At 53.8% G+C, this 22,206-nt stretch overlaps 1 protein-coding gene across 4 annotated transcripts; it reads left to right on the forward strand.

Annotated features, from left to right (window-relative positions):
* The first annotated feature begins 6,663 nt into the window (after window positions 1-6,663).
* Window positions 6,664-21,548, forward strand: SLC35F6 (solute carrier family 35 member F6). 4 transcript variants are annotated; one of them, XM_061211266.1, is made up of 8 exons: window positions 6,664-6,838; window positions 15,151-15,223; window positions 16,113-16,284; window positions 16,533-16,883; window positions 16,998-17,139; window positions 17,483-17,593; window positions 18,916-19,034; window positions 19,108-21,548. In XM_061211266.1, exons 1-8 carry the CDS (start codon window positions 6,762-6,764, stop codon window positions 19,383-19,385), a joined length of 1,323 nt encoding a protein of 440 aa, XP_061067249.1. In that variant the 5' UTR covers window positions 6,664-6,761; the 3' UTR covers window positions 19,386-21,548. The 4 variants fall into 4 exon arrangements, with proteins under 4 accessions (XP_061067249.1, XP_061067248.1, XP_061067250.1 ...); XM_061211265.1 differs by having other exon boundaries at window positions 18,916-21,548; XM_061211267.1 differs by having other exon boundaries at window positions 16,533-16,745; window positions 18,916-21,548.
* The last annotated feature ends 658 nt before the right edge of the window (window positions 21,549-22,206 follow it).

Consider the following 22,206-nt stretch of genomic DNA (forward strand, 5'->3'; position numbering starts at 1 on the left):
AGCTACATTTACTGAGCTCTTCTGATGTGTCAAGGTCAGAGCCTACTAAGGGAACTACAAATAATTGTTTATTTGCCAGATCAACCCTATAGGGTAGCTATGACTATTACACCCGTTTTGCAAATGGGAAACAGAGGCTCAAGGAGGTCAACAGACCTGCCCACCATTGATTCCACAGCCCATGCCCTTCAAGGCTGTCTGCCCCAGCCAAGGAATCCCTAAACTGACAGGGAGTCTGAAACCTTGTGCCAGGCCTGGGGTCCTGCCAACCTCTTAAGCAGTCCACTCTCCCATCGTGGTTGAGGACACTTGACTGCATCCTCCACCATTTGACCCCCAGAGAAGCTGAGTCCTCAGCCCCTTTTTGTTATTCTGCATCTCTCTGAATCACTTACCTTACAATGCCCAAGATACTCCTGGGGGGGATGCTTTTTGATGTTAAAGTTTCCTCACGTGACTCACAAACATTTTTAAAAGCTGGATGGGCCCCAGCCACAGCATCTCTCCTTTAGCAGTAGGGGCAGCACACCATCTAGTGGCTGTGTGGTGAACCTCGTATTGACCAACCTGCAGGGGCAGAGCCCAGGATCTGGGAGGCCCTTAGGTTGTCAGGTGGTCCAACTGAAGTTCAGAGAGGGGAAGTGACCAGCCTACAAGCACACAGCAAGTCAGTACTCAGTCTTCAGGACCATAACCCAGTTCTTGGGCAGCAAGACTGTGCTTCCCAAACTTCCCACACAGTTTCAGGGAAGCTGCGTGTCTGGGAGAAGTTCTCAATTCTGGTAGTTGTGAAAATGAAGTGTCCCGTTCATAGGTGCACCATCTTCCTGGTACTGCATCCTTTATTCTGTTTATCATTTTTGAATAGGTACAGGTACATATGGTATGAAATCCAAAAGGTAGCAAAAGGGTGTGTGATGAAAAGTGAGTCTTTTAGCCCTCTACTGCCAAATTCCGGGATTATCAGTTTCTACATGTCTGTCCAGAGTAATCTTTGTAATTTACAAAGATTTTTTAACTTTTTTACACAAATGATATCTTTTCCTGCACAGGGCACTTAACAAGGCATCTTGGGGACTTCTCTGGTGGTCCAGCAGTTAAGACACGGCACTCCCAATTCCGGGGGCTGGGGTTCGATCCCTGGTCAGGGAACTAGATCACACATGCCGCAACCAAGAGCCTGCATGCAGCAACTAAAAGATTCCCCATGCCACAACTAAAGATCTGCACGCCACAACGAAGATCCCACAGGCAGCAATGCACATCCTGTGTGCCGTAACTAACCCGGCACAGCCAAATAAATAAATATTTTTTAAAAAAAAAACAAAACAAACAAAAAAAAGGCATCTCGGAGATCACTGTACATCAGCATATAAAGAGCATCCTTGTCCCTTAGTAATGCCTCCCTGCATTCCCTGGGGGGGGTATATGGAGGTACCATTTAACTACTATACTTTCAATGGACATTTAGGTGGTTCCCAATCCGCTGCTTTAACAAACTCATATGGAAAATCCTTTAGACTAAATCTCTGGAAGTAACATTGCTGGAATTATCAGCTGTGATTCATTTTGGTCTCATACACCAGCAAACCCAATATAATAAGAGCTTAAATACTTCAGGCCAAAGATGATGCTATGAAATAAAGGCAAAGAGGAAAGATTTGAGAATGACCTTATGAGGGCCTGAAGCTGGAAGGAGCAGGTGCTGCCTAATCTAATCATCTCTGGTCGCCATAGAAACCAGCTGTAAAGTCAGCCGGAAAGAGCTCATGAACAACATCTACCCCGTCTGCACCGGTATAGCCCATTCATATTCCCTTCCCTGTTAGGTCCTGTCAGGCCTGGTTCTGTTGTCTCCTGGGTCTCCCCCAGGAGAGAGCCGGATCTGGACCCTGCCCTCCTCCTCCCAAACCCCTCCCTCCTCTTTCCAGCCACAGTCTCAGATGGCTGCCCTGCAATGCCCACCCTGTCGGGAGAGATGGGCAACTAGATACCCAGCCCTGTGTCAAAGAAAAAACAGAGCCAGACACTAGTTAGAGTGATAAAAACAGATTTTATTCAGGAGAATTACAATAGCGGGAAAGAAACCTCAGCATAGAACAAGGCTCAATTCCAAATACAGCATGGGCAAGTGGGAATTTATAGCCTAGTGACAGGTCAGGGGGGTGGGGGTGGGGAGGAGTCAGAGGATGGAAAATTACTAAGAGGATACATCGGGGTCAGGGGGATTTGGCTAAACCAACATAACAGGATTCTTGCTCAAGACAGGCCAGGGTAATCAGACATCCCCTGGGGGATGGTGAGGAACTCGATCAGATAACAAAGATGGTCAGATATGGAGGGGGGGGCAGGTTCTGGTTAAACTGACTTAGCAGGGTTCTTAATAAAACTGGATTTTATATGAAAGTGCACAGATGGGCCTAGGAGAAGGTTCAGGAGCCTGACTAAGGTTTGGTTACCTGCCCATCAGGAGGGCACCTTCTAGCAGGGGAGCAGTCTACACAGGAGGGAAATGGCCCAAGGACGTACAGCAAAAACTTGTTCAAACCAAAACATGTCTGACCTGGCCTGTTTCTCAATGTATCACTGTCCTTCCCAGGGTAAAATAACTCTTCTAATCCAAAATGTGATTAAATTGATTAGGAGAATGTTCAGTCTTTCAGACAAGCCACAGGCAGGCAGTAAGCTTTGAGTACAAATGCAGGAGTTTGCAGGGACGCATTTTATTTGATTCTGGAAATTAGAGGCTCTTTGAAGGTAGCACACAATTTTGTTCAAAGTGTCCCAGACTTTGAGAGAAAAGACCCAAAGCCTGGATCATGCTTTTATGAAAATCCTGAGAAGTGCTTTTTAACACACAGCCTGAGATCCTTCTTGGCACTGCTCTGCTAGACCTGCCCTGACCTCAGAGCAGCTATACTAACTCTCCCCACACCTCCGCTGCACTTCCACATCTGCCCCCCTTCCCTCTGCACAAAAAGCTGAGACTGTATTGTTCCCATTTTATAGATAGGAAAGTAGGGCTCTGAATGATTAAGTGACTGAACCCGGTCACTTTGCTCTAAGTGGCAGACCCAGCCTCCCTCTCTTCCCTAGGCTGGGACAACTTGCACAGATATCATTCCACTTCTGAAGATTCTACCCTCTTAGGGGTACATGAAAAAATTCCTATCTCCACCTACTGCCCCATCCACACATGAGGATTCTGTGGCTCTGGCACCCCTAAGGGTCAGTAAATTTCCTCCCTTTGCTGAAAATTTGCTCCCTTTCATATAACTCCAAGTGATCTTTGGGCAAGCTATAGTCTTTAGTCAGGACAATAAAAACTGAGCAGTTAGAAGACAACCGCTCCTCTGATGGACAAGATCACCACCCAAAGAAGGCTGGCCCACCTTTGACTTCGTAAAGGTTCGGAGAGGAAGAGAGGAGGCCCCGGAGGCCCCCAAATCTCCCTGCCCCACTTCATCTTACCCACTGTCTCCGCTGTCCCCAGCCACCAAAGTCTTCAGTGGCTTCCCTGGGCAGCATCCTCAAGGACACCAGATCTCCCCAGAAATTTAGAAGGGCAGAGATCCAGGCCAAGTACAAAGTATTAACAACATGTATTTGGGAACATGTTATTTAGCCCAGGAAATCAGCACTTCCAAAATTATGAGGCAAATTTGTATCCAAAATATACCTTAAGCTCTACCCCTGAATTTCATCAGATAACGATCTGAAGGATTTTGCAAAGCCAGTGTATGAACATATTGTCGACTGAAAAAAAAAAAAAAACACACACACAACCTAAAAACTGAGTTATGTTTTATTCGGTGATCTTACTGAGGACTATAGCCCGGGAATCAGCTTCTCAGATAGCTCTGAGGAATTGTTCCTAAGAGGTATGGGAGAAGCCAGGATATAGAGGAGTTTTTGCTGGAAAAAAAAACCCTGTGTTTGAACATCAAAAGATTACTGCTAATCACACACACACACACACACACACACACACACACACAAACAGACATCTCAAGGTAATGATTTTAATGCTTTAATTTGTATGGGGCAATGCAAGAATCTGGACTTTTTAAAATTATTCCTTTGATATGCACCTTAACTACCTATCCTGCTTTCTCCATCCTGAATCCCCTCAGGGCGCATGGTTGGGGCGGCTGCAGTGGCTGAGGGCTTTATGACCATCAGCCTTTGTTTACTGAAATGGCAAGCGGCATTCTTTTTCTACAATATCCACCCTGATTCCTCTCTACTTTTCTCAGAATTCCAATCTCCTGAGGCCCCATGCCTTGCTGCTACCTGGGGACACTAATGTCAACCTTACTTTTCACCTGGAAAGTGTAGTCTAGCCAGGCTGGCAGACACCTGGAACCTCGGTGTAGGTCACTCCCCAATGCGGGGGCTGGCGCCACCTCCCGTGTGTCCAGCAGGGTTGTCTCTGCCTGGAGCAACCGCCTTCTCCACAGGCGGGCACAGACGGGGTGGCTGATCCAGGACAGCTCTGATTGTCACTGTCATGCCCTTACTCCCACGCCTCTTGAGGAATCGGTCCCTTTCCCAACTCCTTCTGCCTCTTACACATCCTCACGTTGCCGCATGGTTACCGGTGAGCTCACTCCTCTCCTCCATAAAATCCCAAACTCCTTGAGGGCAGAGACCTTGTCCTGCTTGTCTTTGGGGTTCCATACCTGGCTCTGGGCCTGGCACTTAGTGGACTCCATGTGTATTTGCCAGTAAATCCCTCTGTCTCCTGGGCTCCAAAGATAGCAGTTGGATGAATGGTCAGAACATCGTGATAAATTAAAATTCATTTTATGATGTGGCTATGGAGACACACAAAGGCTGTGACATCATGTCAGGCAGATGACACCACTAATCATTAGTAATGTTTATTTCAAGACAGTGTCCTTGGCTTGGACACGTGGGGAAAACAGTTCAGAGCCCTGCTGAGTGTGTCACTGTGCTGTGGGAACTGGCTCCGACAGGGATGGGGCTATGCAGCTGCTGTGGGCCAAGCTGGTCTACCCCTTGCAACAGAAGCTGTGTTTCATTCATCTCTACAGGCCTCAATGTCTAAGTCAATATTTTTGGATAACTGAAGTAATTCCTTTACATGAAACTAGTGGTGTTGTTGAAGACAAGAAGCTCAGAAGAAACCTCTTTCTGCGTCTCTCAACTCCCCCACTGACTGAAAAGAACAGACTACAGTGTAGGAAAGTTCCCAGATGGTCTGCGGCTCCCAGACACACTCCACGCCCACTCATACCTCTGTGCCATCGCACTGCCATTCCCTCCTCTGGGATAGCCCTTCCCCTTCTATCCTACTTTTGTCCAGAACCCCCCTTCTACACCTTCTCTGTCAGGTCTTCCTGGTCCAGCCCCTTGAGAGTTTTTGTGATTCAACACTGGTTGTTTTCATAAGGTCAAGGCAGTCTTAGGGCAAGCAGGAGGAGGTGGCAGGCAGGCCCTACCCCTGCACCTCTAGCAGCAAGATCTGCAATAACGGGGAAATATGCTCACTGGGTCTGAAGCAGATCCTTGAAGGCCTTGTGCTCCAGCCTGTGGTATGCCTGGGCATGGCATGGCGTGCAGAGAGAGACCTGGAGATGAGGACAGAGGGCAGCTGAGGGCTGAAAACTAGGAGCAGGATTTTAAAAGCTGGAAGCCTCTGCGCACAAACCGAGGTCCTTCTGCCTTCCATGCTCTGAGCAGCATCCGGGGAATGCAGAAAGGAGCAACAGGGTGAGATTGGTGGAGGCGCTGAGCAAAAGGCACGGATTTGGTGGAGACTGAAGAATATGCATGCAAACCCCCACTCCATCACTCACTAGCGTTGCTCATAAGCAAATCACTTGGCTTTTCTTTTTTTTTTAATTTAATTTATTTTATTTTATTTATTTTATTTTTGGCTGTGTTGTGTCTTCGTTGCTGCACGCAGGCTTTTCTCTGGCGAGCAGGGGCTACTCTTCATTGCGGTGCACAGGCTTCTCATTGTGGTGGCTTCTCTTGTTGCAGAGCACGGGCTCTAGGCGCGCGGGCTTCAGTAGTTGTGGCTCGCGGGCTCTAGAGCACAGGCTCAGTAGTTGTGGCACACGGGCTTAGTTGCTCCGCGGCATGTGGGATCTTCCCAGACCAGGGCTCGAACCCGTGTCTCCTGCATTGGTGGCCGGATTCTTAACCACTGCGCCACCAGGGAAGCCCGGCTTTTCTTAATTTAGTTTCCTTTGCTATAAAACGGTCTCCCAGGGAGCAGGAACTGGATTTTTACGCCACTTTTCTGTAAGATGTGAGCAACATCGCGGGTTGGGATCTCTAGGGACATGTCTCAGGCCTCCTGGGAGTTCCCTGGGTATCCAGTAGAGAGGAGATTCCCACGCTGGACGTTTCTACTTCGTGGTTTGCCTCTGACATTGTTCAGCTCAATCCCTCTAAAGGGTTTACAGAACGCTCTAATATCCACGATGCATTCTCACTTCATCATCCCATCAGCCCCTTTTGCAGATGGGGAGACCTGGGCCCGTGACTTGACACTGTCACTCTGTGAGGACCAGCGCCCCCGGCTCCGGCTCTGGAGAGCGCAGACGCCCGGCCCCCCGCGCCCTCCCTGGGGGCGGAGTGAGCAGGCGCGGGGCGGGGCCTTTCAGGTCATGTGACTCCCGGCCCGGAAGCACTCGCGCCCCAGACCCCGGGGTGACCAGCTTGGGGGCTACCACCTCCAGCGAGCGCGGAGGTTGCGCTCCTGTTTCGCGCTCCCAGCATCCGCCGCCATGGCCTGGACCAAGTACCAGCTGTTCCTGGCCGGGCTCATGCTCGTCACCGGCTCCATCAACACGCTCTCGGCAAAGTGAGTCCGGGCCTGGCCGGGAGGGGAGGGGACTCCGCGCCCTCCCTTCGCGGCTCTCCTTTCCTGGCTTCACCAGCCAGCTCAGTTGCTCTGATCCGTTTATGCGGTTTATGGACCACCCAGGGGGTACGAGGCGCAGGGAAATGCGGGGCAGGGCCGTGTCCCCAGCTGGAGGATCCGAGCCCCGGCTTTGATTCGCTGTGTGCTTCATCCCAGCGAGTCACTTTCTAACTCAGCGCCTCAGTTTCCTCATCTTTAAACGGGAGGGAGTTTCTCTCCGCTGCCCCTTCCAAGCCGGCATCAGGGGCCCCGCCCTCCAGGAGCTGTGGGCCAGGGCGGGCTACAATAAACGTCATGCGGACCGAGTGACCAGTGAGCGTGGAGGGCTGCGATGACAGAGAAGGGGGTGCACCATGGGCCCCTCTTGGAGGAAGGGTTACAGCTGGGCCTCGAAGCCTCGGTAGGATTTCTACATGTGGTGGGGACATCGAGGCAGGAACAGCAAGGCCAGATCCAAGTGGATTGTAACTGGCACCGAACGCCCAGGCTGGATTTTATCCCATAATCCAAGAGGGGCTTGTGAGATGGGGAGTGGCATGTTAAAAGTGATACGGTGAACCTGGGGGTCAAGGTGAAAAGTAGTTGGCTGCAGGGAAGACCACTCCAAGGCTGCTGCATAGCAGATAAGGGGAACTAGGAGGTGGCAGTGAGGTGGGAAGGGAAGGGTCAGGTGGGAGAGACCAGGTGCAGAGTGAAGCCACAGGACCTGACCCACAGGATCCAATAATCACTCCTGGGCTTCTGCCTGGGGGAACAGAAGTGGCATTAACCCAGGCAGGGTGAGCAGGGGGGCAGTTCAGCTCTGATGTAAGAGGGTGTGGTGCTCGTGGGACAGTGAGGACAGTCCTCAGGAGGTTGGGGATTGAGGACCTGGGCCTGTCATGAGGCTAAGGGACCGAGCATAGCCTCCTCTCTCTAACAAGCGGGAAGCCCGGGAAGCAGCCCCTTCTCTTGGCGGCCCTTCATCCGTTTCTCTGCCCCCACCTCGGGGCGGGGCCCTCCTGCCCCTCTGCCCACCGTCTAAGAGCCCCAGTACCCAGAGCCTGCCCTTTCTCTGAACCAATTCCAAGGTGCACGTGGAGGACAGTAGACAGTGACCCTCTCCCAGTCAGACCTCCCTTCCACCTGAGCCCTGCCAGGCTCCAGAGCAAAGGGGAGTCACCCCAGTCACCCTCTGGGCTGCGCTCCAGGCCCCCTGAGGGTGGTAGGGATAGTCGTATCTTATTCGTTTTTGAGGGTGTTTCTTCCCAGCGTACTCCATCAGTGATGTGAGAAATGCCCCCGAAGAGAGGTCTGGGAGAGAAGTATCCTGTTCGATTCATCAGGCATGTGAGGCACTGCCTAGACCTAGGGAAGGAGACAGAAGTGACCGAGAGAAGATCCCAGGCTTTGAGATGCTTAGAATCTGCAGCAGAGGAGACAGATGTGTACACGCTTGGCAATCACAGTGTCCTCCCTTCTCCACAGGAGGTGGACCTCTGGGTGAGGCCCACCTGTCTCTCTGGTTGGGCTCTGGCCGGCTGTGTCTGTGTCTTGTGCTGGGCTCCTGGGCCCTGAGGCCTCCTGAAGGGTACTCCTTTTGCTGAGCCCTTAGCTATAAAGGAAACTCAACCTGAGGGCTCCCATCTCAGGATCTGACTGCAGCAGAACAAGTCATCTGTCCATCTGTCCCACAAGCCAAGGCCTCAGTCTGGTGCTTATAGGGTGGCTGTGGTCTGCCAGGGCTGCCGTCCGCAAGGAGAGCTGAGTTACCTACTGAGGTAAACTGTGCTGACTCAGCTCCTTCCATAAAAAGCTCCAGACCGGTCAGCTAAGAAGCCAGGGGATCCTCAGCCCCAGGAGGCCTTGCCCTTGGAGGCTGCCTGAGAGGCCAGAAAGAGGTTCCCAGGTGGGGTCCCAACCTTTGGTCCTGTCCCCTGCCTTGTGGCCTGATGTGGGGCCTCTTAGGAGCCTCCCTACCTGTGATGGGCCCCAGTATTGCACCCTAAACAGTGTTCTAAGGCCAGACTGTGAGAAGGACGCTCTCAGAGAAAGAACATGGGAGAGCAGCTGTGTACATCCTGATAGAGATTATTGATTTGAAATCACACTCTGACCTGCAGTTTCTGGCAGGGACAGACAGACGAGAATGTGACCACAGCAAGTGCTAACCAGCTAATACACAGAGAGCTCCACGTGCCACGTCCTGCCCTGGCCGCCTTTCATGAGTTAAGTTAATGAATTCTCATAACCACCCTATGAGGTAGATAAATTCCTTGCCCCTGGATAAGGAAACTGAGGTTCTGGAAAGAGGGGCTTGCTTACCCAAGTTCAACTCAGCTATTAAGTGGCAAAGTTTATATTTGAGCCTAAGTAGTCTGGCTCTAGAATCCATGCTCTTAACCTCCACTATGGATGAGGCTGGGGACTTCTCTAGTCATTCTTAGGGGCATTTAAAGTTGTTAGAAACATAGAAATTATCCATTCTGATCCCCACAGTTTACAGTCAAGGTCCCAAGAAAAGTTTCGTGTGTGTGTGACTCAGCTGGTTGGTGTCTAGAACCTAGGTCTCAGGATTTTAGTCCAGTGCTGGTCTTCTACAGCTGCAGTTCCCAAAACTCCCTCTTCCTTGGGGGTTTCCTCTTACCTCTCCCCAGGCAAGAACAGACAAGCACGTGCCCATGGAAGTTGTAATCCTATAAGTGGCATCTCCTCTCCCTGCCATCGGAGTGCCTTCCCTCTGGGACTGGGTGACAAGCATCTGAAGCCTCCATCCCAGAGGTCACTCAGGGTTCAGGGTTAGAGTCTCTAGTAGCCTCTTGCAGTTTCTTGGGCTGTAAAATGAGCATAATGTTTCCCTCCCCGGCTTCTTGGGAGGACTGAAGACAGTGGATGAGGAAGTGGGCGTGAGCACGTGTTGCTGCTGTGCTGGGACCACAGGTCAGCTGTCCGCTGCAGGAGGTCACTGCCCACTCAGCAGGATTGGGTGTGCTGCAGGGAGCCGGCCTGGCCGGGCTGGGCTGGGCTGGGGCTGGGGATCACCTACCCACGGGAGGGAAAGTCACCAATCAGGCTGGCCCTGTAGCCTCGTCCCTGGGTGTTGGCAGAAGGTCCCTCGCTTCTCCTTTCTGTGGCTGCTTTCTCCCCCCTCACCAGGCTTCTGCTGATGTAATTCCTGGAGACCAAACATTTGCCCTCCTCTGGCACCGCGTAGGGCTGTCTGCCTGAACCAGTGCACATTTCGGAGCCCCACTCTCCTGAATCCAGCTGGGGTTCTGCATGTAAAGAGCCAGGGTCAGGTAGACACTCACTCAGGAAGGCTCACATCCCCTCCTAAACTTCTGCAGGCTGTGAAGCCCACCCAGCCACGAAGGGGCCGTGGGGGTCATTTCTCCAACAGTCTGGCCCACTGGGTCCGGGGAGCCTGCAGGAAGGTGGCAGGAGGCCTGCGATCACTGGGCCTCTTTTAGGGAAGGACTCTCACTGTCCTTCCTGCGCCAGCTCTAACTTTTGCCTTGGCAGCTGCCCCTCCCCCCACCCATAGGTTCCAAAAGTGGGCACGGGATAATTGCTTCAGAGGGGTTCAGGCCAGCTGGAGAAAGCCTTAAATCAGCAGGGCAGTGTAGCAGTGAAAAGAGCATGAGGCTTGGAAGCTATGGGATTAGATGAGTCACTGGGCCTCTCCAAGCCTCAGTTTCATCTATAAAATGGGCATGATAATCCGTGCCCCACCTTCTCCCCAGACTCCTTGTAAGATCTACTGAGGAGAGTTATCTAATACTTAAGGGGGGGGGGCTGTCATCATTTATCACCACGTGAGCCAGGGCCACCTGCTATGACACCCCAGAGAGTGGAGAAGCCCTGGGGCCCTTCTGAAGATCCCAAGCCAGAGAAAGAAGCTGACTCACTGGCCTTAACAGACCCAGGATGAGAGCGGAAATGGCACAGATTCTGTGGGGAATGGATGCACAGCTAATCTGTGCGAGGCAGCCACATCAACCACTTCCTCAGCTTCTGACTGCCACCCCTGGTCCCACACAGACGCGTACACCTCTCGGAACGCTGAGCTTTGAGTTTACTGAGCAAGGCCACGCCAGAGTGACTCACCCCTAGTAAGGGTAGCCCACCCGGAGCCCTCCAAGGCCCAGGGAACTCTAAAGGAAGCCCGCCTCTGCCAGTGGAGGGCACGTCCTCATGTGGCCTCAGCCTGAGCCTGGTGGGTCCCCAAGGCCTCCTGCCCACAGCTTTCCCCAGGATATAGTGTCCAGAGAGAATGGAGGGCCCATCTGCAGGGCTGACCTTTTCCCCACCTCAGCCAGGGGGGTGGGAAGAATCTTGAGTAAGAAGGTGATCGGTGTTGAGGAAGGAGCACAGAACAAGGGGTGGTGCTCCTGGGTACTAGTGCTTCCCTGTGTCCCTCAAGCCCTGTCTGGTCCCTGGGTTTCTCATCTCTCAAACAAGGAGCTTCCCGAGATGATGGCTGAGTTTGTTCTCCTCTTTCAGCACTTTGTGGCCCTCCAGGTGCCTCTGCGTCAGCCTGCAGGCTGGGTCCCAGAGGATGGATACTCTCCCCGGAAGCTTTCAGGCTGGAGCAGAGCTGGGGCCACACCCACCCAACACAAGGGGAAGTGGCTCCTGCTCAGCAGAGGAGAAAGAGGGAGAAGGGGCAGCAAAGAACTTTTATTGACCACCTGCCATATGCCAGGTCTTATATGTCTTATTACTTTTGCCAATTCATCAGTGTTGGCATTATTATCCCCAATTTAGAGGTGAGAAATCTGTAACTCATCCAACCTGTGAGAGTCAAAAGTCTGAGCTTTCCGTGTATCCTGCTGCCTTTTCTGAAAATAAGTGCAAGCAGATGGGTTTGGCCCCAGATCCGCCCATTGTTAACTGTATGAGCCTGAACACGGCTCTCTCCACCCCAAGGTCTGCAGACCCTGTCTGTAAAATGAGGATCCTTGTCGTGAGGCTTAAACCACACAGCCCACGTGAAGTGCTCAGCCTCCTCAGGGAGAAGTACAGGCCTGGTACAAAGTCAGTACACAGTGAACTGTACCTTCATAAAAACATGTTAGTGAAGCGTTTTGCAAAGAGATAAGTGCTATCCCACTGGGGAGTGATTGCTTTCACCCCCAGATGAACCGGGTCTGGCTTTTGGCTCTTGTTCTCTGCTACCTGGGGTCCTTCTGAGACTGCACAGTGAGCCAAACCTTTCCCAGGGCCAAGATGAGAAGCCTGACTCTATCCCAAAGTGACTGCAGGCCTGAACTCCTCCCTGGCCCCAAGAGTCTGGGCAGGGCAGCCTGTCCTGACACCCAAACCCTTGGGGTGTAAACCTGCCCCAGGCACTGAGATACAAAAAGATTCCATTTCCCCTGCTGGGAACCTGCCAGCCCCAGCCTGTTCAGGCAGAGCCACCCCTTGGAGGAAGCAGACAGCGCAGGGGGAGGGGAGGAGGCTTAGCACCAGCCCTACAGCCAGCTCCCCGTGCAGTGCCCCTCCCTAGGGAAGGGCAGGCCCAGCTGGTCCCACCAGCAGGGGACACCTCAGACCAGGTGGCAAATTAGCAGTCATGGATACATTGCCTTTGGACTGTAGTACCTGCCTATTTGTCTAGCGGTGTCTGGAAGTCCCATTCATTCAACAACAACAAAAATGTTTGAACTTCTGTATAATAATGTGCCAGGAGCAGGGGATTGAAAGCTGTGGAAGTTGCTGGATGCTGAGCTCACAGGCTCTCAAGTGACAAGGACTATGGAACCAGAAACTGATGCAGATATGAGTTGTCATGACTGTAAGGTGCACAGGCAGTAGCCCAGGGGGAGTTTCAGGAGGTGGCCCCACTGCTAGATCGGGGGTCTTGAGCCTGCCAGTCTGTGCTCTGGATGTGGCCCCAGGATGGGGAAGGGGCTTCCATACCAGCCCTTGCCCTAGGCTTCTGGTTGACCATGAACTTGGCAGGACCTCCCTTGTCCCTCCTGGAGGAGCCCTGGGAACTCTCTCTCTGACCTGCTCACTCGCTGCAGGGCAGTTGTTTCTGCGCCCTTGGTAAAGCTTGACCGCTTTGCTCTCCTTGGCTTCTCTCTTTTGCTCAGCTGCCTCACCCAGGCCCTCCCAGAGGGCTCTGTCTGTGAAAGTGAGTCTGGCTGGAGAGCAGGCCAGGCTGAGTGAGCCATACAGGTGGTGTGTGTCCCACACCCACATCCCATGTCCTGTCCTGTCCTGTCCTGCCCTGCCTGGGGATCCCAGAGTCACAATCTACAGCAGATCGGGCAGAAATGAGACCCCAGAGAACAGGTGGTTTCTGTCCTTAATGGGGGTTTTCTTTGCCCCTTTGGTACTGGGTCTGGTTCCAGCCTGATCCCCCGACCCAGATTTCCTCTGCCTTCCCAACCAGGCATATCAGAACTTCTAGCTGCCCATCAGCTCTCCTTTGACCTCCACCATTCCCAAGCACCAGAAGCCCTCCTACCTTCCCTCCTCACATCTGTGGGAGTGGGTGGGGCCTCCTACCTTGAGATAAGTTTGTCATAGTCCTGTTTTGTTCACTTGCCCTGGGGTATGTTCAGATCTCTTTGTAGATGTGATCTCTCCCTCCAGGTCTGTGCTACCGCCAGGGCTCAGCCCGCCCGCTCAGCCCGCCCTTCCCACCGCCTGCCCACTTGCCCCGGGCTGTGGGAAAGAGCTCCCTGTTCCCCTCCTCAGACTCAGGCACAGAGAAGCCCCGCCTGCACAGGATCTTTGTCAAACCCAGACCTGCACCGCTTGGCATGACCAGTGGCCCCTGCTTGGGGCACAGGAAGCAGAAGGCTTCCCTGCGCTCTGGGAGCTGAGGCTTGTGCACAGAGGAGCCAGCAGATGGGGTGGGGACCACGATGTAGCTGCTCTTGACAAACATTGTAAGGAAAGACATTTAAGAAGAAGTCCTGAGTCTTACACTTTAGGGACCGCCACCGCCTACGAGTGGGGTTGCTGCAGCGGGGGCAGGTCAGTGGCCCACTGCAAGCGGCCCTGGGTCTGCATTGACTTGAGTCAGCAGTGTGATGTGGCCCATGCAGTCCAAGCCAGGTCAACTAACCAGGATGTCCAACACGTGGGAGGGGCCGCCCTGTTGCCCGACTCAGTCTGGGCCAGATCACACGCCCTTGGCTCTGGGCCTGGGCCCACCAGAGTGCTTCCAGAAGTCAGCAGCCTGGGGAGTGAAAGGTTAGCAAGGGCTGGGGCTGCTTAACCAGGAGAAGATTCAGAAGGTGGGGAAGTCTCCACATATATGAAGGGCTTTCAAATGAAAGAGAGATTAGATTCCCAGGGACATAACTAAGGCCAGCGAGAGTGAAATTCAGAGGCAGAAGTTTTAGTGACAGACGGTGGTCAGTGCAAAAGGGTTGGCGGTAGCTGCCCAGAGCGCTGTGCCGTGACGGACTCTGGGCTCGGCGGGGAGCGTGCCATAATCAGGCCCATCTGCCGGGGTGCTGGCTGGCACCCACTCCACAAGTGCCATGTACTTGCCACCTGCTTCCGAGCCAGTGCTAGAGGAAACCCTCCAGACCCTTCAGGTTATGTGAAGGTGACCGGGTGGTCTGTGTCAGGTGGCCATTTCCCAGGGCCCACGTGACCTTGTAGACCAGGGACTCTTGATATGGGTCCCTTTGATAGTCTGGTGCAGCCTAGAGTAGTGTTTTAAAACGTGCAAATAAAAGACCAAGGATTAAAAAAAAAAAAAAAAAAAAAAAAAAAAAAGACCAAGGATTACAGAAAAAGCTAATTGTATTGAAATAAAGTTATCAAGACATCAAACAAGCCAATTTGTGATACAGTAATGTACATGTGTGCATGCACTTCTTAACACATGAAATAGTAAGCAGTGGGTCTAATTACTGTAATTTTGGAGCAGTGATGAGTGTAAATAATACTTCACAATATCTGCAGTGACTCGAATGTGATAATGAGAAGAGCTGTGATTTCCGTGTGTGACAAAGTCGCAGGTACTGCAATACTACACTCATAAATGGAGGAAATGCTAAATTTCTGTTAGAGGTTCATGAAATTTCAGCTAAAGGGTCCCAGGCCCCCGCGTTCTGTCTACCATCCCAGGGGAAGACTCCTTGCCGCGGAGACTGGTCCCTTCGAGAGGGAGCCCCACTCTGGGCCCAGTCAGCTAAGTCTGGTCTCTTGGCTTCAGGAGGTGTGAGCTCTCTGCAGGCCCCAGGGCCGGGTGGGAGAGCCCGCTGCCACACTGCAGGGTTTGACCTTCTCTCTGTCTGCTGCAGGTGGGCGGACAACTTCGTGGCCCCAGGCTGCGGAGGGAGCCAGGAGCACAGCTTCCAGCATCCCTTCCTCCAGGTATCTGTGCCTGTCCTCGCCCATCTCCGTCTCCCAGGCCTCAGGTCAGGGGCTCCCACGAGGCCATGCTGTTTCCTGACCTGGGGTGGGGACGTCCTCCCTTGCTCTCAGGAGAGCCACTTGCTTCTCTCTCTCCCTCCCAGAACAGAGGCCAGGGTGTGAGGTGCCCCTGGAAAGGGGCAGAAGGCACAGTCCCCTGTAGGAAGCCTGCACAAGTCCTGGTGAGCGGTCATGCCCTGGACTCCTTGAGGCCAGCCCTTACCATGGCCAAGTCAGGACACATTTGGAAAAATCCAGCCCTGTCGTAAAACCTGCTCCCCAACCACGGGGAGCCCAGACCCCACTGGGGCAGGGCAGACACCATCAATGGAAGGTACCTTATTGCTAGACTGGGAAGCAGGAGACTTGAAGTTTAGTCCGGCTCTGCCAGCAACTTGCTTTGTGACCTTATATAAGTTCTCAAGCCTGTCGGGGCCTCAGTTTCTCCATCCGGAACATGACCAGGGATTGGTCTAGATTGGTGGGTTTTCACATCAGGCTCTACATGGCCTTAGGGTTTCCGTCGAGGTGTTTGAAGAGCTTAGGGGTAGACCTAGGAGGCAGGCTCTGGCCTCCCACACAGAGCAGTTCTGCTTTTGTCTGTTTTACATGTTGGGGTTATAGGTAAACTCTTGTGTGAAGAAAGGTTATGTTTAAAAAATTTTGTTACAGAGAATTCCCTGGCAGTCCAGTGGTTAGAACGCCATGCTTTCACTGCCGAGGGCACAGGTTTGATCCCTGGTTGGGGAACTAAGATCCCACAAGCCGTGCAGCATGGCCAAAAAAAAAAAAAACTCTTGTTATAGGTGGTCTTCCTTCCAGCTCTGAAGTCCTGGTTCTGTCCCTGCAGGCAGTGGGCATGTTCCTGGGGGAGTTCTCCTGCCTGGCTGCCTTCTACCTACTCCGGTGCAGAGCTGCAGGGCACCCAGACACCAGCGCGGATCCCCAGCAGCCCTTCAACCCCCTTCTTTTCCTGCCCCCAGCCCTCTGCGACATGACCGGGACCAGCATCATGTATGTGGGTGAGTAGCCAAGCCGGGCTGCCAAGGGCTCAGCGAAGCCTGTGGCCCCAGGGGGCTGCTGAGAAAGAGCCACCCCCAACTCATCTTCAGCTCCCCCCGCCCCTCTCCCACCGACCTTTACACACACGCCCCCAACCAAGGTTTACCGAGTACTTACCACGTGCCAGCCCTGTCAGCCCTGAGGACACCTCAGTGAACAGACAAGCTGGGCCCTTAGGAGCTAACGTCACATGTCTCTCCTCTCCTAGCCCTGAACATGACCAGTGCGTCCAGCTTCCAGATGCTGCGGGGAGCAGTGATCATATTCACAGGCCTGTTTTCGGTGACCTTCCTGGGACGGAGGCTGGCACTGAGCCAGTGGCTGGGTATCCTCGCGACCATCGCAGGGCTGGTGGTCGTGGGCCTGGCTGACCTCCTGAGCAAGCACGACAGTCAGCACAAGCTCAGCGAAGTGATCACAGGTGTGGCCGGGGTGGGCATCCCGGGGCTGCCCAGCACAGAGTCACCCGACAAAGCATTTTACAAGCTCTGCTGTCCGCCAAGCCCTGGGGGAGGGCATGTGGGACACCAGCTGATGTGGACATGCACCTGCTCTCGAGGTGATGGGAAGAGTGTAGGGAAGACCAGCAAGGGACAAGCAGCATGAGGGAGGGGTGGGTAAGGAGCGGGGAGGTCTGAGGAAGGAGAGGGCTAGTTCTGCGATTTACTTACAGCCACACAGACTGCAGGATCCGGAAGAGGAAAGGAATGCATGTTGACCGAGCACTTACCGAGCGCCCAGGCATGCTTCGCACTGTGCCGTCATCACTGCCATCCTCACAGTCCCGGAAAGGGAGCACTGCAGCCCATTTTACAGTGAAGTGGCCACCCTGGTCACGCGTGGCAGGATTAAACCAGAAATGTCCATCTCAAAGCCTGTTGCTTCTCAAAAGACCTGCTTACCCCAGTTGTGCAGGCCTCAGGCCCAGGCAGACCCCTGGACCTTCTGGAGCCTTAGCCCAGAGGGGTGACAGTGCCTTCCCTGCTGGCCTGCCTCAGCCCGCAGGGGCCAGGAGGTCAGGCGCGGGGGCTGTCATGGCAGGACCTCGTGGGCTGTGCGGTGCCCTGCGGAGTCAGGGGCTGCAGGGGCTCTTAGGTTTCCGTGGGCTGGGATGTCTGCCTCAGCCTGGCCTCACCCTGGGCCCCTCCTTTCCCACAGGGGACCTGCTGATCATCATGGCCCAGATCATCGTCTCCATCCAGATGGTGCTGGAGGAGAAGTTTGTCTACAAGCACAACGTGCACCCACTGCGGGCAGTCGGCACGGAGGGTGCGTGTGAACACAGGCTGGCAGGAGGGCGCTGGGTGGAGCGCGCCCTGCGGGGTGGCACATGGAGGGAATGCAGTGAGGGCGCCTCGCGAGGTGCCGGGGGCCTCTGGGAAGGGCGAGCCTCCCGCCCTCCTTCCTCGCTCCCTTCACCATGTTCATGTTGACAAATACCCTGACAGCTGCCGTGCACTCAGCCAGGAGCTAAGGGAGGACAGGGACGAAGATGAATGAGACGCAAGCCCCGCTCTAGAGGAACCGACCAGCAGGAAAGGAGCAGGCGGTGCGTTTTAGCTCGGACCGCTTTTAGTCAAGTGACGCTTCACTTGCCAAGCATATCTGAGTGTCATGGCCCAGGGAAGGTGGCATTTGTGCTACAGATTTCAGCAAGCAAGAATGGACGGGAGGGAACGCCAGGCAGAGTGGAGGCATGGGGAGCTGGATGTGAGTTTGGAAACCAGTGAGGAATAGTTTGGAGGGGGTACAGGTTTGATGTAGGGGAAATGATCAGGAATTGAATATGTCAGGGTCATATCTTGGAGAACCTTGAACATCAGGCAAGTGGATTTAGACTTTAAATGACAGGCAGGGAAGAGCCACGAAAGGTTTTTGAGCAGGGAAGTAAGTCAAAATGATGCTTTAAAATTATGAAACTAGCAGGGCGGATTAGAGCAGTGCTACCGAAGTGTGACCTACGGGCTTGTCAGGGAGCTCTTGGTGCCTGGTCCGCCGGGAGCTGAGGGCTGACGGCAGAACGTTAACCACCGAAATCAACTATGTCATCAAGCATACTGATTGCTTCCACTCACTTTTTTTTCCTAGCAAGACTTTCTGAGTGAAGCAGAGCCTTGATTTACATTCTGGCCCAGCTCCTTGTCACAGACCAACAGCGCTGAGTTAGAGAGCTCTGTTTTTCCACACTTGTGAGAGCAGTGTCGTGCTTGCAGCCAGCAGTCCTTTTGTCCATGAACAGAATTGAGTTTAAAAAGTGTCCGAGAGCATTGTACATTGTAAGGGTAGCTGTCGTTTTGTGAAAGTATGTGTACATGTCTGTGCACGGGTCGCAATATAAAATGTATTTCCTATTCTTGGTCCAGTCAGAAAACGCAGGTTAAAGTGGAGAAGGGGCCGTCGGAGCCCATTCTGTAGGCCGTTGTAGTTCCTAACGAGCAGAACGGCTCCAGGACCTGGAAGGAAGGAGCTGGTGCGAGGGTGGCTCGGAAGGGGTGGCTGGGAGGTCAGCGGAGCCCAGCGGGGTGGGCCGGGGCGTGCGGCGGGGCTGGGGGCCCCGCGGAGAGCGTGACGTGCTCCCTCCGCTCCCGCAGGCCTCTTTGGCTTCGTGATTCTCTCGCTGCTGCTGGTGCCCATGTACTACATCCCTGCCGGTTCCTTCAGTGGAAACCCTCGCGGGACACTGGAGGACGCGCTGGACGCCTTCTGCCAGGTGGGCCGACAGCCACTCATCGCGCTGGCGCTGCTGGGCAACATCAGCAGCATCGCCTTCTTCAACTTTGCAGGCATCAGTGTCACCAAGGAGCTGAGCGCCACCACCCGAATGGTGCTGGACAGCCTGCGTACCATTGTCATCTGGGCCCTGAGCCTGACGCTGGGCTGGGAGGCCTTCCATCCGCTGCAGATCCTTGGCTTCCTCGTCCTGCTGGCGGGCACAGCCCTCTACAACGGGCTGCACCGCCTGCTCTTGAGCCGCCTGTCCAGGGGCCGGCCCCCGGCGGAGGAGGGCGAGCGTGAGAGACTGCTGGGGGGCCCTCGGACTGCCATCAACGATGCCAGCTGAGCCTCCCGCTCTACTGCCACCTGGACGCTCCTTGTTCACCCTGAGGCTGAGGCCACGTGGGCTGGTGAACCTCAAGTGCCCTGTCCCCGAGGCCTCGCCCTGCCCCCTCCCCACAGATTTCCCCCTGCCCCGGCCCAGGGCAGCTGCTGCCACAGAAGATGACACAACACCCAGGTCCTCCTTTGTCACCACCCCATTCAGGCCTGAGTGCAGTGCCCGACCCCCAGCAGGCTTCCCCAGCCCCTCCTGCAACACTAGAGCTAAATCGTGGAGTAGAATTGCAGGAACCAGCAGCCCTAGGGTTTCCTCCTAAACCGTAAGCTAAATGTGGTTCTCCCAAGAAGAGAGGTCACTGAGCAAATTCTAATAGAACTAAGCACCACAGTTTCTAAAACTTGTAAGATACGCCCTAACCCTGTCTGGGAACCGAGGTTTCAGCCAGGGCCTTGCCGCAAACTCAGCGTGTACTCCCCAGCCCTGTACGTGGTCACTCTGGGCCCTGGCGTCCTGCTCTGCAGAAGGTGTCCACGGTGTGGCTTCTGTGCCTTCCGGCCCAACTGGGCCCATTCTGCAGGCCTGTGGTTTTGACCAACCTGGGGAAAGAGTGACAGCCCGTTTATTGAAGAAGCCCCCTGCCCACGGTGCTCCTCCGCACGCCTGCTCTGGCATCCTTGCTCACACCTTGAAGTCCTCCCCACCTGGGAGAAGTTACAGGGGGATTTCCAGGCAGCCCTTGATAATAGCTTTTATGAACTCTTCACCTTCCATTTTAAAGATGAGGAAACTTGAGTCCCAGAGTTATAAGTTGTTTGGCCAAAGGGCTCTCCTGCCATGGGCTCTGGCCGTGCAGCCACAGGACCAGGCAGTTGGCTGGGTTGTAGAGCACGCCGGGGGTTCTGCCTCACCCCCAGCCACCCGACAGACACCATGGAGAACCCTCCAGGGTGATGGGTTTACCGGGAGTCTACCGTTGAGAGTGATGCTGGTATCCCAGGCGTTATGTTAAGTGCTTAGCTTTCATTCTCTTGCATAACAGCCTGCACAGGTGGATGCAGGTGAGAAAAGTGTGGCCCAGAGAAGGTCAAGTGACTTCCTCGTGGAGCCGGTATGTCAAGCTGGGTTTGCCTGATTCCAAGCCTGTGGGCCCACTTACCATAAGAGTCTCTGAGATCTTTGGGGGTACTTCCTGTGGCTGGGAGAGAGGCATCCTGTGCTGTTATCCTCCCAGTAACCCCACCCTGAAGAGAGGGGCTGGCAGCAGGGACCCCAGGGAGCTGAGCGGCCCTTCATTCCAGTGGTCCTCACTCTGTGGCAGATCACTTTCCTGGGCAGCTGAATCGTGAAACAAATACCGAATGCCTTCCTTAAAGTAGATCCTGGGAGAAGGGATCTCTGACAAGCAAAGCCCTCGGGCTGTGGGAATCCAGCGGGTTCTTACCATCGGGAGGGAAAGGCCTCTCCATCCCACCAGCTCCGAGTCTCGGGGGGCCCTGAGCTCCTCTGGGCCACGGTGTGTGTCACAGGAAGAAGGAAATGGAGATCGAGGGTGGTGGGTGCTATAGCTGCTTTGTCCAAAAAACGGGCCTTACAGTGTTGTGTCAGGCTTTTTATTTTTAAAAAGAAGAGGGGAGTTGGCAGTGTGGACTTTTTTCTTTAATGAGAGGGAAGGAGCACAAGGGTTAGGACATTCCTGGAGGTAACGTCTAGAACGTTGGATGGAAAAGCTGTAAAGTACCAAAGCATAGAAATCACGTGTGGATTTTAGCATTGAAGGGTTGGGGGGATTATAATGGGACTTCAGTGGTGAGAGGTGGCAGAGGATGGGGAGGGGACTTATGGTCAGGCCTGCCACCCACTCAGGCAACTCACTTTATCTCCTGGAGCTTTGGGTCTTCACATCTCTAAAATGGGGAAGCCTGCATCTCACAGGATGGCTGTGAATATTGCCTAAGATATACATGGAAGGTGGCTGTAAATGCCAACGTACAGTGGAGCGTCCTGTAAGGCGGCACTGCCCACCAGGGTGGTCTGTCAGGCACTGAAGTCCCAGCAGAGCCATGGTGTGGAGCATCGGTTTTGCTTGGAGGGGGAGAAATGTTTTGTTAAAACATACCATTGTGGAGTAGAGTGTAAACTTCGCATTGATTATACGATAAAACAGGATGCCTCGTAAAATTTTTATGTTGACCCTAAGTACCCTTCCAGACCCTGGAGGTGTGTCCTCTCTATCCTAGTGTCTGGGGTGCTTCGGAGGATGAGTTTGAGAGGCCATGCTGTGTCATGCTGGTAATGGGGGCAGAGGGGGAAAAGAATCTCCACTCTCCTGCTGAGTCTAGAGGGTTGTGAGGAATGTCTGTAGCTGTGGCCTACTGCTCTGAGTGGAATAATGGGGCCCTGGACCCCAAATTAGAATTGACTGATAACAGACTTCTGTAAACATCAGTTCAAATACAGTGTAATTCAGACCATCTGCACTGTAGTGAACTGACCAGTCCCTGCCCCATTCATAGTGGTCCTGGGGGACCCTGGGGCTGGGGTGTCCTCCAGGACTGCCATCCAGGTCCTGGAGTAGCCCTCAGGCTTGCTGCCCACAAGAGGTTTAGGACTGTGCCAGGTGGTTCCATTTGCCTTCGCTCTGTCCAAAGGTCTCTGTACTTTAACAAGCAAACAGCACTCAAGGAGATCAGAGGACGGTAGGAGGATTGGAGCAAACAGCCATGTGGTTTAGGGGGAGCCAGAGATATGCGTCCTCAGCTCCGTCTCTCCCTTCACTGGGTGGCTTTGGACAAGTGATGTTACCTCTCAAGACCTTGGCTGCCTA

The sequence above is a fragment of the Eubalaena glacialis genome, chromosome 14 (genome assembly GCF_028564815.1).
Source record: "Eubalaena glacialis isolate mEubGla1 chromosome 14, mEubGla1.1.hap2.+ XY, whole genome shotgun sequence".
NCBI classification, from domain to species: domain Eukaryota; kingdom Metazoa; phylum Chordata; class Mammalia; order Artiodactyla; family Balaenidae; genus Eubalaena; species Eubalaena glacialis.